General features: G+C 44.4%; 2 protein-coding genes across 2 annotated transcripts in view; one reads left to right on the top strand and one right to left on the bottom strand.

The window, feature by feature from the left end:
- LOC149466225 (uncharacterized) overlaps positions 1-11531 on the bottom strand; it is a 36364-nt gene extending 24833 nt beyond the window's left edge. The window contains 7 exon segments of the mRNA XM_089672691.1: positions 5285-5924; positions 9676-9766; positions 9881-9999; positions 10109-10232; positions 10319-10507; positions 11058-11176; positions 11316-11531. Coding sequence (XP_089528817.1) covers positions 5285-5924; positions 9676-9766; positions 9881-9999; positions 10109-10232; positions 10319-10507; positions 11058-11168 — 1274 coding nt within the window. The 5' untranslated portion in view covers positions 11169-11176; positions 11316-11531.
- Positions 1-18075, top strand: part of LOC149466215 (uncharacterized) — a 475763-nt gene that overhangs the window by 153132 nt on the left and 304556 nt on the right. The window lies entirely within an intron of this gene.

Genomic DNA, 18075 nt, shown 5'->3' with positions numbered 1-18075 from the left:
TGCTCCCCTCACCACTTCCCCCTCACAAACTACTCCTGTCAACCCCCCCCCCCCCCATTCCCATATCCATCAATCCAATTATAAATGTTGACTTCCTGTGTTTTACTTGCTGACAAAGCACACCATATGGGTAAATTGCCATCTCTGCACTGAAAGTTGCAGACCATTTCCACCAGCTAAGGGGAAGTTTCCTTTGGGGCCCTTCAATGGACTGCGTTGTATGCAAAGGCTAGCCACCATCCTGAACTTGCAAAAACAAGAGGCTGCTGGACACAATTCTCATTTATTTTAGTCCCAAACTATTGGTTTGTCTTACAAAGCATCGCACCCGATAAAAAAAAAACAGACAGGTGAATCCATTTTTTTATGTTACATTTTTTGCCAATGTATTTATTATAATAAATTTTGTATTATGGAATTTTCATGGATAGTTGGTGGGTTTTAAAATGATAATTTATAAGAGTATAACTTGCCACTCGTAGGATGCCTGGAGCCAAGCAAGCCAGAAGAGGATATACTGCTTGCCCCACCCCTCGCGGTACCTGTGCAGCAGTTCCGGCTTGGAACAGAGGCTGTAGTGTGATGTCACCTGTTTTTTGTTTTGTTTTTTATACGCAGAAGGGACATCATGGTCTCCCTGTTGGCCTTCTTCAAATGGCAGAAGACCTTTAAGGTGGGAAAATGGTGGTCCCAGAGTGGAGTTCAGCCACGAATCCATACCATGGGACCAGCCACCGCTAGGCTGGTTCAAGAACTAAATGAAGACTGAGAGGCACTTCCTGAGGTCAGACAGTTCTCCATGCTGAGAACACGAGGAGTGGGGGGGAGGTTACGAAAACTGGTGCACACAGAATCTGGTGCAGCTGTGCGTAATACCCAATCAGCTTCCAGGTTGTATTGTCAAAGCTCAATTAAACAAGCTGAAGTGAGAAGCTGATTGGCTACCATGCACAGATGCTCCAGATTCTGAGTTCTCCAGTTTTAGTATATCTCTCCCATACTGTCCTGCAACTCTAAAATTTCCCCCCACTGGGGTATCAAACACAATGCCCAGCAGCTGCTAATGTTTCTCCTACCTACGGGGCTCTGTTATGTGATACTGTTGTGCACACCTCAGGAGATGGCATGTATTACCAGCAGACATTTGACGTAACAGAAACAGCCTAGACCTCCACTGTCACCAAGCTCCTAAATGCACACAACAGTTTCAAATAGCAGAACCCTGTAATTGAAGGGAATGCAAACATCTATGGGACTCAGGCATCAGCAAACTATCAGACCTCTCCACTCTTAAATCAACGCCGCAGGCTAATTAGAAGATCAGGATAATTGTTTTAAAGAAAAAAAAAAGGCAATGCTGAAATCACCTTATACAGCCAAGTAGTGCTTTTATCGTCTACTCCGCCAGACCCAGACAGTCAACTAAAGCTATTCAAAGATGGAAGATGTCAAAGTGATTCAAGGCCGGCAATGATGTTATGGTCATGTGACCAAGCTAAAAGAAGACGGGGCTTATGGCTGGGTGGGATGGGGGGGGGTACTAGGTCTGGTTAGGACTGGTAACTAGGTTTTGATTAAACCCGGCAGGATGGTCATCACCAGTCTGTTCCATTCTAGTCACCACCAATCCAAGAGTAGAACATGGAAAGCTTGCATGGCATCTCGAGACTTGCAGAGCAGGCATGGTTAGGGCTGGTGACTAGCTTTTCAATGAAACCCGACAGGATGGTCATCATCTAACTGCTCAAGCCTAGTCACTACCAATCCAAACAGAGATCATGGAAATCTACTATTGTATCGAGACTTGCAGAGCAGGCATGGTTAGGGCTGGTAACTAGGTTTCGAATAAACCCAACCGGATGGTCATCGTCAAAACTGCTCAAGTCTAGTCACTACCAATCCAAGAGTAGACCATGGAAAGCTTCCATGACATCTTGAGACTTGCAGAACAGGCATTGTTTAGGTTGGTAACAAGGCTTTGATTAAACCCATACAGGATGGTCATCACCAAACTGCTTCTTTCAAGTCACCACCAATCCAAGAGTAGACCATGGAAAGCTTCCATGGCATTTTGAGACCTGCAGAGCAGGCATGGCTATATGCCTGGCTCTTGCTAGCTTGTGGACTCTTTAAAAAATATATTGGGTGCTGTAGTTTTTATAAAATCATAGTGGGCTGTTCTGTATACAAAAATGCCCCGCTCTCAATGCCAACCCCACCCAAGACATACAGTGAAGGAAATGCATATTTGATCTGCTGATCACAAAGAAATGATAAGTCTAAAAATCGAATGGTAGGTGTATTGTAACACTGAGAGACAGAATAGCAACAAAACATTCAAAAGAAATGGATGTCTAACAAATGATGAACTGATTTGCATGTTCATGAGGGAAATAAGTATTTGATCCCCTTCACAAAACATGACTTAGTACTTGGTGACAAATCCTTTGTTGGCAATCACAGAGGTCAGACGTTTCCTGTAGTTGGCCACCAGGTTTGCACACATCTCAGGAGGGGTTTTGGCCCACTCCTCTTGGCAGATCCCCTCCAAGTCACTAAGGTTTGGTGACTAATGTTTGGCAACTCGAACTTTCAGCTCCCTCCACAGATTTTCAATCGGATTAAGGTCTGGAGACTGGCTAGGCCACTCCAGGACCTTAATGTGCTTCTTCTTGAGCCACTCTTTTGTTGCCTTGGTCATGTGTTTTGGGTCATTGTCATGCTGGAACACCCATCTTCGACCCATTTTTTTTGCCCTGGCTGAGGGAAGAAGGTTCTCACCCAAGATTTAACGGTACATTGCCCCGTCCATCGTCCCTTTGATGCGGTGCAGTTGTCCTGTCCCCTTAACAGAAAAACACCCCCAAAGGAGAATGTTTCCACCACTATGTTTGACAGTTGGGATGGTGTTCTTGGGGTCATAGGCAGCATTCCTCCTCCTCCAAACATAGCGAGTTGAGTTGATGCCAAAGAGCTCGATTTTGGTCTCATCTGACCACAACACTTTCAACCAGTCCTCCTCTGCATCATTCAGATGTTCAGTGGCAAACTTCAGACAGGCATGGACGTGAGGATGTCGATGACGAAAAGCTTAGAGCGGTGCCTTTGGATGTGAGGTTCAGAATACTCCTGGTTTGTCTGCACGTAGCATGTGCATGTTTTGGTTGGGTCTGAGTCGCCTGTATTCATTACACATGCTGTCTATACTGGTGTCAGTCTGGACACCTTGCTTTGAAGGTCTGATCATCTCTCAGTTTGGATACTAAATCACCTTTGGAGTGGATTTTCAACTTTGCAGCACATCATCTGTTTGAGTTCATCCCTCATTTCTTCAGTGTTGTTGTCACCATATTATTCATTTCTCCCAGAATAACAAGTACTATATGCTGGTTTTTCAACAATCAGCATATTACTCTGGTGAGTTCTATTTAACCATTTTTGGTGGTGGATTTACTTGGTGATGAATTATTTTGGACATTATTGATTACTTGAACTTTTGGCCTTTTTCGTTTTTGCTGGATTTTATTTTGATTTAAAATATTGTTATTGTTTTGTTATTTATTTTTTTGTTACACTTTTGTATGTATTTAAGCGCAACCTATTTTTTTGAAGGCATGGACATGTGCTTTATTGAGCAGAGGGACCTTGCGGGCACTGCAGGATTTCAGTTCTTGTCGGTGTAGTGTGTTACCAATTGTTTTCTTGGTGACTGTGGTCCCAGCTGCCTGGAGATCATTGACAAGATTCTCACGTGTAGTTCTGGGATGATTCCTCACTGTTCTCATGATCATTGACACTCCACGAGATGAGATCTTGCACGGTGCACCAGACCTAGGGAGACTGACAGTTGTTTTGTGTTTCTTCCATTTGCAAATGATTGCACCAACTGTTGTCACTTCTCACCAAGCAGCCTGGCGATAGTTTGGTAGATATAAAAATAACAGACTGCACTAGTAACAAATGTAAACATAAAAATGTCCGTGAAAGAAATAAATATAAAATATAACTAAATCATATTATTTCCAAAACATATCATAACAAAGTTGAAACAATCATATAAAGTCCTAAAAAATTATTGTAGTGAAGATGAACAAAATTTAACGAAATCCACCAAGTGAATCCACCACCATAGACTGAATAAACTCACCAGAGCAATATGCTGATTATATTATAAACCGGCATAAGTGCTTTTTTGCTCTGGGAGCAACGATCTGTAGACAGTTGAACCACAGCTTGGACAAAACGTTTTCTTCTAATCCTGGGGCAATACTCTGCAGGAGACTCTGTGACTCTGTAGATCCACTTCATACATATCCCATCCTATCCAATGGGTATTGGAATGGCCACTCGGAATATACAAAAACAGAAGCTCATGGTGCAGTACCGCTTAAAAATGTTGCTTTATTAATACTAAAACACACTTACAAAAAATGGTGTCCAACCGACACCAGCATAATCAGCCAAGTCAGATGACAATACATATGCTCTGTAGCGATACTAGGAACGTGCTGACGTCACACCACTCAAGCCCCACCCTACGTGTTTCGTCATTCGATGTCCTCACGGAGCGGTAGTTTGGTAGCCCAGTCCAGCCTTGTGTAGGTCTACAATCTTGTCCCTGACATCCTTGGACAGCTCTTTGGTCTTTGCCATGGTGGAGAGTTTGGAATCTGATTGTTTGATTGCTCCTGTGGACAGGAGTCTTTTATACAGGTAAAAAAATGAGATTAGCAGCACTCCCTTTAAGAGACTGCTTCTAATCTCAGCTTGTTACCTGTATGAAAGACACCTGGTAGCCAGAAATCCTGCTGAATGATAGGGGATCAAATGCTTATTTCCCTCATGAACATGCAAATCAGTGCATCATTTATTAGACATGCATTTCTTTTGAATGTTTTGTTGCTATTCTGTCTCTCAGTGTTACAATACACCTACCATTCGATTTTTAGACCGATCATTTCTTTGTGAGTGGGCAAACATTCAAAATCAGCAGGGGATCAAATATGCATTTCCTTCACTGTATCAGTTCTGGATGGGCACTAGTGGATTCATTTGCTCTTCAGCTCATGAACGCTGCCAAGGCAAGATTTAGTTTCCACCCCGTTTTCAGTCACAACTCTTGCACAGCCAGACTCCCACTTGTTTTCTTCAGTATTATGGAGAATAAATCAGGGATGAAGTCAATAGCTAGGAGATGTTGTCACTGGTGTTCTTGACAGGGTTCAAGTTACTATAGGCCACCTGGAAAGGACAGGATGTTTTTGGAAGTGTCCATCTATATCACAGCAAAGGCTTCTGGCCTATGTGGCGCCTCTCATGTGAGACAAGGGATGACTTCTTGGAGAAACGCTTACCGCAGATGGGGCAAGAAAAGGGTTTGTCCCCTGTGTGAAGCCTCTCATGTAGGGTAAAGCTGGACTTATATTTAAAGCATTTGCCGCAGGCGGAGCAAGTATATGGCTTAACGTCCGAATGGATCCGCTCATGGATCAAGAGGTTGGGTTTCTGGTTAAAGCATTTTCCACACACAGAGCAGGAAAATGGCTTCTCATTGGTGTGAATCCGCTCATGGACCACCAGGTAGGCTTTTTGTGTAAAGCTCTTCCCACAGTGTGAGCAAGTGTAGTCGTAATTTCCCCTGTGGTTCCGCTCGTGCCGGCCAAGGCCTGATTTCTGCGCAAAACACTTCCCGCACTCCGAACACGAGTACCGCTTCTTCCCATTGTGAGTTCTTTGCTGCGAAATGAGGCTGGCACCCCCTATGAGAGCTGAGTTATAGCCGCCAGAATTTGAAGACAGATCAGGCCCGAGGAGAATTGGGTGGAGGTGGGCCGGGGCTATTCGGTTTTCTTCAGTGGTGATGTCCTTATCTACATCGCCCTCTGGAGAGAAAATGGCATTTTTAATCCTGAGGTTGTGACCATCTGGAAAAAATAAAAGACATAGAAATTATATAGATTACCAGGCGGTGGAACATTGGGGCCATTACGGACTGTTTTGAGCGTTCTGAGGCCACTCCTTGAGGGGGGGGTACTGTCAGAAATGGGCTCAGCACAGGTGGTGCTGGGGCTCACCTGCCTTGTGGGCTGCAGTACCAGTGCTGGCCAGTGGGTGCTCTCAGCAGCCAGAATCTCACTCCTGCAATCAAGCCATCACCTGAGGCTGATTGCAGGAGGTGTATATAAGCAATGGCCAGACCTGCAGTCAGTGCCTTGGTGTTTGTTTCCCATGAGCCCCTGTACCTGGTATCCTGTGTTCCTGCATATCTGCCTATCTGATTTGTTGCTGACCCTGCTTTGATCCTGACCTCTGCTGACTTCTCCTGCCCTGATCCCTGGCCTGTCTGACTTCTCTTGGATACCCTCATTGGATCTGGTCTCCTGTTACTGACCCGGCGAGTGAACCGACTATTCTGTGCCTGCTGCCTTGTACCGCGCTGTCCCCACCGTTACCGACCTGGCTTGTCTGACTACGCTTCTGCTCAGCCATCCATCCGTCCTGCACGGACCCATCCGCCTCTTCACGTCAGGCTCTCCTCCAGAATATACCTCTGGCAGATCCCTCTACCACGGGTGGGTGTACTCAGGGGCCGCGACCTGGTCTCTGTCTGCTCCAAGTCCATCCCCACCATCAGGGGCCCTGGTGAACAAGCAGACTGGGACTTAGGCTCCGCACTCTGGGGAATCCTATTCCGTGGGCTGCTAGAGGTACCGCCAGATGGTGCATTACAGACCCATACGGCCTGCCTGACCATTCCACCTCTCCAGCCCTGACCACGCCTGTGTTCCCACACATTTCTGGTCATACCCGGATCCCTGACACCTTGTGTCAAGAGTTTGGGGAATTTTCTTTTTCTGTTTCAACATAGATGTGCCACCCCTGTGTACCAAGAGCCCCATAAAGACATGGTTTGACCAGTATTGTGCAGATGACCTCAAGGTCTTACACAGGGACCTGGCCTCAATCCCCCTGAACACCTTCAGGATGAATTGGCATGCTGATTGTGAGGTCCACTTTCTCATCCAACATCAGTATCCAGAGGCGTACCTAGAACCTTCAGGGCCCTGGTGCAAAAAACTATGAAGGGCCCCCCTGACCTACGCCCTAGTCCCATCCGACCGAGCCTAGGGCTCTTTATTCCTGTTGTGGGGCCATTTTTTATGGTTCCACAGTGGGAGCCTTTCAGATGGTCTGCAGCGGGCCACCTTCTTGTACTTACATTAGAATCTCCCCTTAGTTCTAAGTGTTCCCTCAAGGCCCCTTTACATCAGAGTTTCTCTTTACAGTACATCAGAGTCTGCAGGATTTGCCTTACAGTTCAATGGGGAACTCTGCAAACCCTTCTGTAACGGGGAACTCTGCAAACCCTGCTGTAACGGGGAACTCTGCAAACCCTGCTGTAACAGGGAACTCTGCAAACCCTGCTGTAAAGGGGAACTCTGCAAACCCTGCTGTAAAGGGGAACTCTGCAAACCCTGCTGTAAAGGGGAAATCTGCAAACCCTGCTGTAAAGGGGAACTCTGCAAACCCTGCTGTAAAAGGGAATGTTGCAGACCCAGATGTAGTGACCCCTTTCCCTTAGTGTATTCACTCTGCAAACTCTGGTGTAAAGGGAAACTCTGATGTAATAGGTTTTCTGGTCATTAGAGCCCCCCATATATCAGAGTTTGCAGAGTTCTTTCTTACCTCAGAGTATGCAATGTTTGCCCTTGCAGTGTAAGGGTGAATTCTGCTGACTCTGATGTAAGGGGGAATACAGGAACTCTGATGTAAGGAGAAGCTCTTACATCAGAGTCCCCTGTACACCAGAGTCTGCAGAATAAATACACTAAGATAAAGGGGTTCAGTGATGTAAAAGGGGAGTGAAGACACTGATATAAGGGGGACCTTTATATCAGTGCCCCCCCCCCTAACCTTAGGGTCTCCACTCATACATCAGTGATCCCCCATAGTGTGACTGATAGCCCCACAGAGTTGTCACACACTGACCTCCTGTGGCTTTGGTCCTCCTTTCACTCCTTGCAGTCGCTTTCACATCACTGCACACACTTGTTCTCACCCTTGTGCACCTCACCAGCGGTGGCCTGCCGATCAAGCTGTCCGCAGCCGAGGCTGAGCCAAGCCCAGCCGATTACTAATTGCATCTGAGCATTTCCGTAGTTGGCCAATTAGTAATCAGCTAAGCTCGGCCTGGTCTTGACTGGGCTTGGCTTAAGTGCGGGATTGGAAGGGCTGCCGCTGGTCAGGTACACAAGGAGGGAAGCAAGTGCACAATCCAAACACACACGTTTCTGCGTTAAAAATGGCTGTGTGTATAAGTGGGTGCTGCACCGACCGTTGGCTGGAACCGAACAGAATCAGCAAGGGAGAATGTCACCAGCGCACCGAGGATCACCAAGATAGGTCCCATGTTTGTCACCAGCACATCGAGGATCACCAATATGGGTCCCATGTTTGTCAGCAGCACACTGAGGATCACCAATATGGGTCCCATATTTGTCACCAGCACACCGAGGATCACCAATATGGGTCCCATATTTGTCACCAGCACACCGAGGATCACCAATATGGGTCCCATATTTGTCACCAGCACACCGAGGATCACCAATATGGGTCCCATATTTGTCACCAGCACACCGAGGATCACCTATATGGGTCCCATATTTGTCACCAGCACACCGAGGATCACCAATATGGGTCCCATATTTGTCACCAGCACACCGAGGATCACCAATATGGGTCCCATATTTGTCACCAGCACACCGAGGATCACCAATATGGGTCCCATATTTGTCACCAGCACACCGAGGATCACCTATATGGGTCCCATATTTGTCACCAGCACACCGAGGATCACCAATATGGGTCTCATATTTGTCACCAGCACACCGAGGATCACCAATATGGGTCCCATATTTGTCACCAGCACACCGAGGATCACCAATATGGGTTCCATATTTGTCACCAGCACACCGAGGATCACCAATATGGGTCCAAAAGTTTTAATGAACGATCACATAGTTACAGCAAGGCAACGTTTCGGAGTCTCACAGGACCCCTTCATCAGGCATGTGAAGGGGTCCTGATGAAGGGGTCCTGCAAGACTCCGAAACGTTGCCTTGCTGTAACTATATGATCATTCATTAAAACTTTTGGACCCGTATTGGTGATCCTCGGTGTGCTGGTGACAATCTCCCGTATGCAAGGAGGGGGTGTGAGGGGAGAGGAAGCTTGGGGACAAGTGCAGTTTTAACTAGCACTTTTCTGCTATTTACAGACAGCATAAAAGTGGCCTTTTTTTTTTGCTTGCAACACTGCTTAGGGCACCCCGCACTGGCAGAACACCAGGGCCTGGTCACAAATACGACCTTTGTGGCCCTGGTAGTTCCGCCACTGGCAGTATCTGACCTCATAAATGTTCTTTTGGCTAAATGACCACAAATTTCCCTAAGGCATGCTCTGAAATTTGTTGGATAGCCTTCCCTAAGGAGTGGAGGCCTCTATAGCTGTAGAAGGTGGAGCCTTATTATCTCCATAATAGTACCCATGGTTCTAGAATGAGATATCCAACAGTGTGATGGTCAGGTGTGTACAAACTATTTTCCATAGCTAGATAGATAAACAGAGCGAGTCTGAATTTTGGACTCTTCTAGATTTACTGTTTTTCTTACTGACCTCTGCTGATCTCTGGAGGGATTTCCTCCTCCTTATCCAGCTCATCAGCATTCTCATCTTCTTCAACTTTAATAATAAATAGATTCCCATCCTAGATATGGCGCAAAGAAGTATGACTGATTATTTAAAATAAAGCAGTAGAATATATCAGTATACTGTATATAGAAGAGGTCTGATTTTGCATTAATATGTTAATTTGACCTACCTGATAAACCTGTGTGATGCTGTGATCCTCCTGAGGGATCTCATGGACTTCTTCTGTGGAGTCCTGGGAAAACAGAGGACGGGGACATCTCTCTGGTGGGTTCCCATTACTGGATCCATCTGTAGGAAACACACACACTGACTAAATCCATTGTTTCTATGTCTTTATATCAGAGGATGTGTGTATCTAGGTGGATCCTCAATACAAGAAATGAAAGTCTCCTCTTACCCGGTGATGTGAGGGGCAGCCGGTTCTCCATCATGACGTCCTTGTAGAGATCCTTGTGTCCTTCTAAATACTCCCACTCCTCCATGGAGAAATAGACAGTGACATCCTGACACCTTATAGGAACCTGACACACACAATGATACAGTCACCATCCAGACACATCCCTTGTCTGTTACTGGAGAATGTCCCAGAATTCCCGGCACCACTCACCTCTTCGGTCAGCAGCTCAATGATCTTCTGGGTGACTTCTAGGATCTTCTTGTCGTTGTTCCTCTCAGGTGTCACGGAGGGCAAAGTAGGCACTGTGACGGGGGTGTGGATCCTGCTCCATCCTTCTACCACACGGGGCCGGTTGCTGGGGGTCACAAGCTCACCAAATGTTTTTACTAATATATAGTCCTTTGAAAGAGATAATTTTGTATTATTCCATGTTAATACAATACTCCCCTCTCAGGTCTGTGTTTTATTAACAGAGAGAAGAGTGACATCATGTGACCTCCCAGAATCCTCCTCACCTCTCCGGCCAGCTCTATGTTGTATTATTAGAAATTAGTGATGTCATGTGACCTCCCAGAATCCTCCTCACCTTTCCAGTCAGGTCTGTGCTTTATTAATAGAGGTAAGAGTGATGTCATGTGACCTCCCAGAATCCTCCTCACCTCTCTGGTCAGGTCTGTGCTTTATTAACAGAGATAAGAGAGATGTCATGTGACCTCCCAGAATCCTCCTCACCTCTCCAGTCAGGTCTGTGTTTTAGTAAAGTAGATAAGAATGATGTCATGTGACCTCCCAGAATCCTCCTCACCTCTCCAGTCAGGTCTGTGTTTTATTAACAGAGATAAGAGTGATGTCCTGTGACCTCCCAGAATCCTCCTCACCTCTCCGGTCAGGTCTGTGTTTTATTAATAGATATGAGTGAAGTCATGTGACCTCCCAGAATCCTCCTCACCTCTCCGGCCAGTAGGTAGATGATCTCCAGTGTAAGGTTTAATATCTTCTCGGTCATGTGACTCCTGTCCTTGTTCAATGAGCTTTGCTCCTTTTGGATTGGACTGATCATGATGATACCTGTGCAGGGAAGAAGTAAGATTCACTTTGATATAAAGATTATATGGACTTGGCAACTGAGAGAATTCTTTACAATGTCAACAGATTAAACTAGGTCTGCAATCTATAGATGTGCCTTGTGACCACAACCCATACTTACAACCATGAGCAACTGAGACTTCTGTTTTTATCTGAAATAAATGTTTGAAATAGTCTGTAATAAGGTTCCCTCAGCTGGGTATTGAAGCTGGGCGATGGGGGAACTTTTGGTGCTCTTGTGATGAGATAGGTCTACCTCCTATTACAACCCAAGCAGTCTCTGCCCGGACCCTGAATCTGCAGTATGGGTGTCCAGCACTGATCGTCCAGGGACACACAGCGCCCCCTAACCACACATAACAATGTACAGCTCACACATTACCTCCAACACCACAGCGCCTGGAGCCTCTTCTGCTTAAAAGGCCACAACAAAATGGCGGCATCCAATGCAGAGGACAGACTCACAAACCGGTTATTTACAACTTATCAATTATTTTTGCTTATTTTACTTCAGAGTAGTGGGCGGTGTCAAAAGTTCTCTCACTCCGGTTCGCTCGGTCTAAGAGACTAGTGGAAACATCCGCGCTACAATAAAATGGCTGCCGCTCCGCCTCAGTAAGAGGCCAGTGCTTGAGACTGGAAACCGGGTAGCGAGTGAGCGACCGTGGAACGCACAGAGCAGAGGTGAGAAGCCACAGGGCGGAAGTGGGAGGAGTTTTCTTTGCAGTTAGAGGCGATGGGCAGTTGTTCTGCTGTTAATAATTAGTAATAATAATATTATATATATATATATATATATATATATATATATACACAGTATATATATATTATTATTATTATTATTAAGAATGATATGTTTATTATATTATTATATATAATGATCCTTATAATTACTTAATATATTTAGTAATATAGTTTTATATTAAATGTATTTATTATTATTTGTAACGATCTATTACAATTATTGTTATAGCAATAATAATAATAATAAAAAAAAATATATATATATATATATATATGTACACACACTGGTATTGGTATAAAAGAGGTCATTATATATATTAAAAGTATATTATTGTTATTCTTTTAATTCTATATTTAATATTATAAACATTTGAATAAGACCATTACAAATAATAATTCATATTTTTAGTATAAAATTATATTATTGTGCTAAAAGTAATTCTAAGGGATCGTTATGCACTATATTGCCGAAGCTATTGCCCCCGCCCTGCAAATCATGTGATTCAGGTGTTCCAATCCCCTCCATGGCCACAGGTGTATACAATCAAGCCCCTAGGCATGCAAACTGCTTCTACAAACATGTGTGAAAGAATGGGTCGCTCTCAGGAGCTCAGTGACTCCAAGCGTGGTCCCGTGATAGGTTGCCACCTGTGCAATAAGTCCATCCGTGACATTTCCTGGCTACTAAATATTCCACGCTCAACTGTTAGTGGGATTATAACAAAATGGAAGCAACTGGGAACAACAGCAACTCAGCCACCAAGTGGTAGGCCACATCACATGACAGAGCGGGGTCAGCGTATGCTGAAGCGTACAGTACGCAGAAGTCACCAACTGTCTGCAGAGTCAATAGCTAAAGACCTCCAAACTTGGTGTGGTCTTCAGATGAGCCCAACTACAGTGCGTAGAGAGCTTCATGGAATGGGTTCCATGGCCGAGCAGCTGCATCCAAGCCTTACATCACCAAGTGCAATGCAAAGCGTTGGATGCCGTGGTGTAAAGCACGCCGCCACTGGACTCTAGAGCAGTTGCCAAGAGAACGGTACTTGCCTCACTGCATTGTGCCAAGTGTAAAGTTTGGTGGAGGGGGGATTAGAGTGTGGGGTTGTTTTTCAGGGATTGGGCTTGGCCCCCTAGTTCCAGTGAAGGGAACTCTTAAGGCGTCAGCATACCAAGACATTTTGGACAATTTCATGATCCCAACTTTGTGGGAAGAGTTTGGGGATGGCCCCTTCCTGTTCCAACATGACTGCAGACCAGTGCACAAAGCAAGGTCCATAAAGACATGGAGGAGCTAGTTTTGGGTGGAGGAACTTGACTGGCCTGCACAGAGTCCTGACATCAACCCCATAGAACACCTTTGGGATGAATTAGAGCGGAGACTGCGAGCCAGGCCTCCTCCCCCGACATCAGTGCCAGACCTGATTGGCCAATCAGTGATCACATGCACTGATTGGCCAATCAGTGATCACATGCAGAGTAGAAAGCAAGATGTCACTTCTGACATCATTGCTTACTACGTGTGAAATCTGTGAATGATCACAGAGATCACATAGTACAGGGCTATTCACAACAGCCAGGTACCATGTGACAAGCTGTGACCAATCGCAGCTCACACAGTATTTCTCAATGGCTGCAAGAATGCAGCCAGAGAGGAGAAATGATTGCTTTTACAGCCTTTATGGGTGTAAAAGCAATCAGTGTGAAAAAAAAAAAAAAATCTTCATCACCCCCCACAAGTACTACAGTGTCATCATGGTGACACTGTACTGCTAGGGTGACAGTATGTAAAAAAAAAACAAAAACATAAATAATAATATAAAAAAATAAAATAAAAATGTAAAAAAAAGTTTAAAAATTATAATTTTTGATTATAAACTAATTTGTTTTTTTTTTTTTTACTAAAAAGATAACGGAATAAATTTTGGCCAAGATTTATGAAGAAAGATTATTTATTTGCAAAATTTTATAAGAAAAACACTTTTTTTCAAAATTTTTGGACATTTTCATTTACATAGCAAAAAAAATAAAAATCCCAGTGGTGAATAAATACCACCAAAATAAAGTTTTATCTGTCTCAAAAAAATGCTAAAAAATGAATATGAGTACAGTGTTGTATGACCGCACAATTGTCATTCAAAGTGTGATAGCGTTGAAAGCTGAAAATTGGCCTGGACAGGAAGGGGGTAAAAGTGTCTGGACATGAAGTGGTTAAATGCACAGATATGAACAGATATGAACTCTGCGGCGCGATCTGTCACCGGCCCGGTTCCAGTACCATGTGACCTGCTGTGACCAATCACAGCACGTCACATGATAGTTGTATACAATGGATGGCTTCCTTTCATACTAGTGTGTCTAGCTATGAATGGTCACAGCGATGACATGCACAAGCTGGCCCAATCACAGCCCAGCTGTGTCATGTGATTAGCCGTGGCCAAATCACAGCTAAGCACAAAAATAAAAACCCTGAATGAATCGATTTCATTCAGGTAAATGCTATAAGCAAATTGCGTAAAAAAAAAAAATACTGATCACTTCCCCAAAGTAGTACAATGTTACTATGGTAACATTATTCTACTTTGGTCATAGTGAAATATGAAAAAAATCTTAAAAAGAAATTTTAAAAAATTATAATTTTTTTTTTCGTACTGTCATCAGTCAGTGTCCCTGATCACCGACATGCCAGTTATATGATGACGCTGTACTGCACTGGTGACAGTATACAAAAAAAAAAAAAATAGTGAAAATAATTTTTTTAATTTTTTCATTTTCCAAAAAATGATGACAAAAAAAGTACAACTTCAAAAAACTCTCCATGCCTGGTATGAAGTACGTCGGACTGTCTACTTTGCATTTGGGGGATATCTGTCCTGTCCTGACATTTAGGGGATATCTGTACTGTCCTGACATTTGGGGGATATCTGTACTGTCCTGACATTTGGGGGATATCTGTACTGTCCTGACATTTGGAAGATATCTGTCCTGTTCTGACATTTGGGGGATATATGTAGCGTCCTGACATTTGGGAGATATCTGTCCTGTCCTGACATTTGGGGGATATCTGTACCGTCCTGACATTTGGGGGATATCTGTACTGTTCTGACATTTGGGGGATATCTGTACCATTCTGACATTTGGGGGATATCTGTACTGTCCTGACATTTGGGGGGATATCTGTACCGTTCTGACATTTGGGGGATATCTGTACTGTCCTGACATTTGGGGGATATATGTACCGTCCTGACATTTGGGGGATATCTGTACTGTCCTGACATTTGGGGGTTATCTGTACTGTCCTGACATTTGGGGGATATCTGTACTGTCCTGACATTTGGGGGTTATCTGTACTGTCCTGACATTTGGGGGATATCTGTACTGTCCTGACATTTGGGGGATATCTGTGCTGTCCTGACATTTGGGGGATATCTGTACTGTCCTGACATTTGGGGGGTATATGTACTGTCCTGACATTTGGGGGATATCTGTACTGTCCTGACATTTGGGGGATATCTGTCCTGTCCTGACATTTGGGGGATATCTGTACTGTCCTGACATTTGGGGGGTATATGTACTGTCCTGACATTTGGGGGATATCTGTACTGTCCTGACATTTGGGGGTTATCTGTACTGTCCTGACATTTGGGGGATATCTGTGCTGTCCTGACATTTGGGGGATATCTGTGCTGTCCTGACATTTGGGGGTTATCTGTACTGTCCTGACATTTGGGGGATATCTGTACTGTCCTGACATTTGGGGGATATCTGTCCTGTCCTGACATTTGGGGGATATCTATACTGTCCTGACATTTGGGGGGTATCTGTACTGTCCTGACATTTGGGGGATATCTGTCCTGTCCTGACATTTGGGGGATATCTGTACTGTCCTGACATTTGGGATATATCTGTACTGTTCTGACATTCTTGGACCTCAAGAAATTAGATTGGCCGTCAGTACTTCAGGATTGATCAATTTTAAGATATATACCATAGTTTGTGAACTCTATAACTTTCCTACAGGCTAAGTAATACATCCTAATTTGGGTTATTTTCACCAAAGACATGTAGTAGAATACATCTCGGCCTAAATTTATGAAGAACAATTATTTATTTGCAAACTTTTATAACAGAAATAAAGAAAAACGTGTTTTTTTTTCAAAATTTTTGGTCTTTTTTTGTTAATTTAGCAAAAAACAAAAACCTCAGTGTTGATTAAATTCCACCAAAAGAAAGCTCTAGTTGTGTGAAGAAAATGATAAAATTTTAGTTTGGGTACAGTGTTGTATGACCGCGCAATTGTCATTCAAAGTGTGAGAGCGCTGAAACCTGAAAAATGGCCTGGGCAGGAAGGGGGTAAAAGTGCCCGGTATGCAAGCGGTTAATTAAACACCAATTTATTCTTTATTATATCATATATATTTTTTTATTTGACATCTAGTATTTGGTGCCACAATAATTTATTATTCTTTGAACGTTCAGATTTGTGGAGTGCACAACTACTAGTTGTCCTGTGGACAGTTTCTCCCACCTGAGCTGTTGATCTCTGCAGCTCTTCCAGAGTCACCATGGGCCTCTTGGTTGCTTCTCTGATTAACCACCTTTCACCCGCCAAGGATGGGCGCAAGGTGGTTCTCTCGTTCTGATAAGACGTCATATGATGTCCTACCATTCTCACTGCACATGCGCGGCGATCGTCGGTCCGCTGTGTCCCTCGGACACAGCGGATCACGGAAAGAGCTGAAGATGTCGGCTCGGTCATGTGATCAGCTGTGTCCAATCACAGCTGATCACATGTAAACACGGAAATGCCGGTTATCGGCATTTCTCTCCTCTTGAGCTGTCACGCTGACAGCTCGAGAGGAGAGGAGAGCCGGTAATCGGCTTTCCGCGGAGGGGACATGTACACTGATCATCAGGGCACTGATGATCAGTGTGCCCTGATGATCAGTGTGGCCCCAGAAGTGCCACCTGTCAGTGCTTATCAGTGCCAGTGCCCATCAGTGCCACATCAATGCCACATATCAGTGCATACCAGTGCACATTAATGCCACATATCAGTGCCCATCTGAGCTGCCTTTCAATGTCACCCATCAATGCCAGTCTGTGCCACCTATCAATGCCAATCAGTGCCACCTATCAGTGCTGCCAATCAGTGCCTCCTATCAGTGCCAGTCAGTGTCGCCTATCAGTGCCAGTCAGTGCCGCCTATCAGTGCCAGTCAGTGCCGCCTAACAGTGCCATATATCAGTGTCGTGTATCAGTGCTGCCTTTCAGTGCCCATCAGTGATGCCTGTCAATGCCCATCAGTGCAACCTACCAGTGCCTCCTCATCAGTGCCCATCAGTGCCACCTATCAGTGTCCATCAGTGCAGCCTATCAGTGCCCATCACTGCAGACTCATTAGCGCACATCAGTGAAAGAGAAAAATCACTTATTTACAAAATTGTATAACAAAAACTAAGAAAAAACTTTTTTTTTTTCAAAATTTTCAGTAGTTTTTGGTTTGTTTAAGAAAAAATAAAAATCCCAGAGGTGATTAAATACCACCAAAATAAAGCTCTATCTGTCTCAAAAAAATGATAAAAATTTCATATGGGTACAATGTTGCATGACCGCGCAATTGTCATTCAAAGTGTGACAGCGCTGAAAGCTGGAAATTGGCCTGGGCAGGAAGGGGGTATAAGTGCCCTGTAGGCGAGGGGTTAAAGAGCATTTACAGTTTGATAGGTTGAAGCATACATTTAATCTTATCTTCGTTGTCGTGTATTTTTAACATTTCATAAACAAAAGGAGAGAACTAAACTTTTTTTAGGGATGAACCGAAGTTTCGGCCAAAGACACCCCTTTTGGCCGTCGGCCAAAATGAAAAAAAGCACCGATACAGGTGCCGAAAAACCATCGCCCCTCGCTGCCGGTCACCGCTCGCTAGTTCTCAGTCTTACCTGAGAAACCATCAATCCCAGCGCTGGGCATAGAGATGAGTGAAGGAAAGATGGCCACCACTCATCTCTATGCCCTTGGAGGACCGGAGCGAAGTCACTTCCCATGCCGGCCATTTTTTTTTTTTAAAGCACTAGATCAATGCTTTTATTTGATCCAATGATTTACATTGCAGAGGAGAGATGTCTCTCCATAAA

The sequence above is a fragment of the Staurois parvus genome, unplaced genomic scaffold, assembly GCF_062004578.1.
Source record: "Staurois parvus isolate SC_StPar_1 unplaced genomic scaffold, SC_StPar_1.0 ptg000132l, whole genome shotgun sequence".
NCBI classification, from domain to species: Eukaryota; Metazoa; Chordata; class Amphibia; order Anura; family Ranidae; genus Staurois; species Staurois parvus.
Note: the sequence above shows the minus strand (reverse complement) of the source record. Positions and strands in the feature narration are given on the sequence as shown.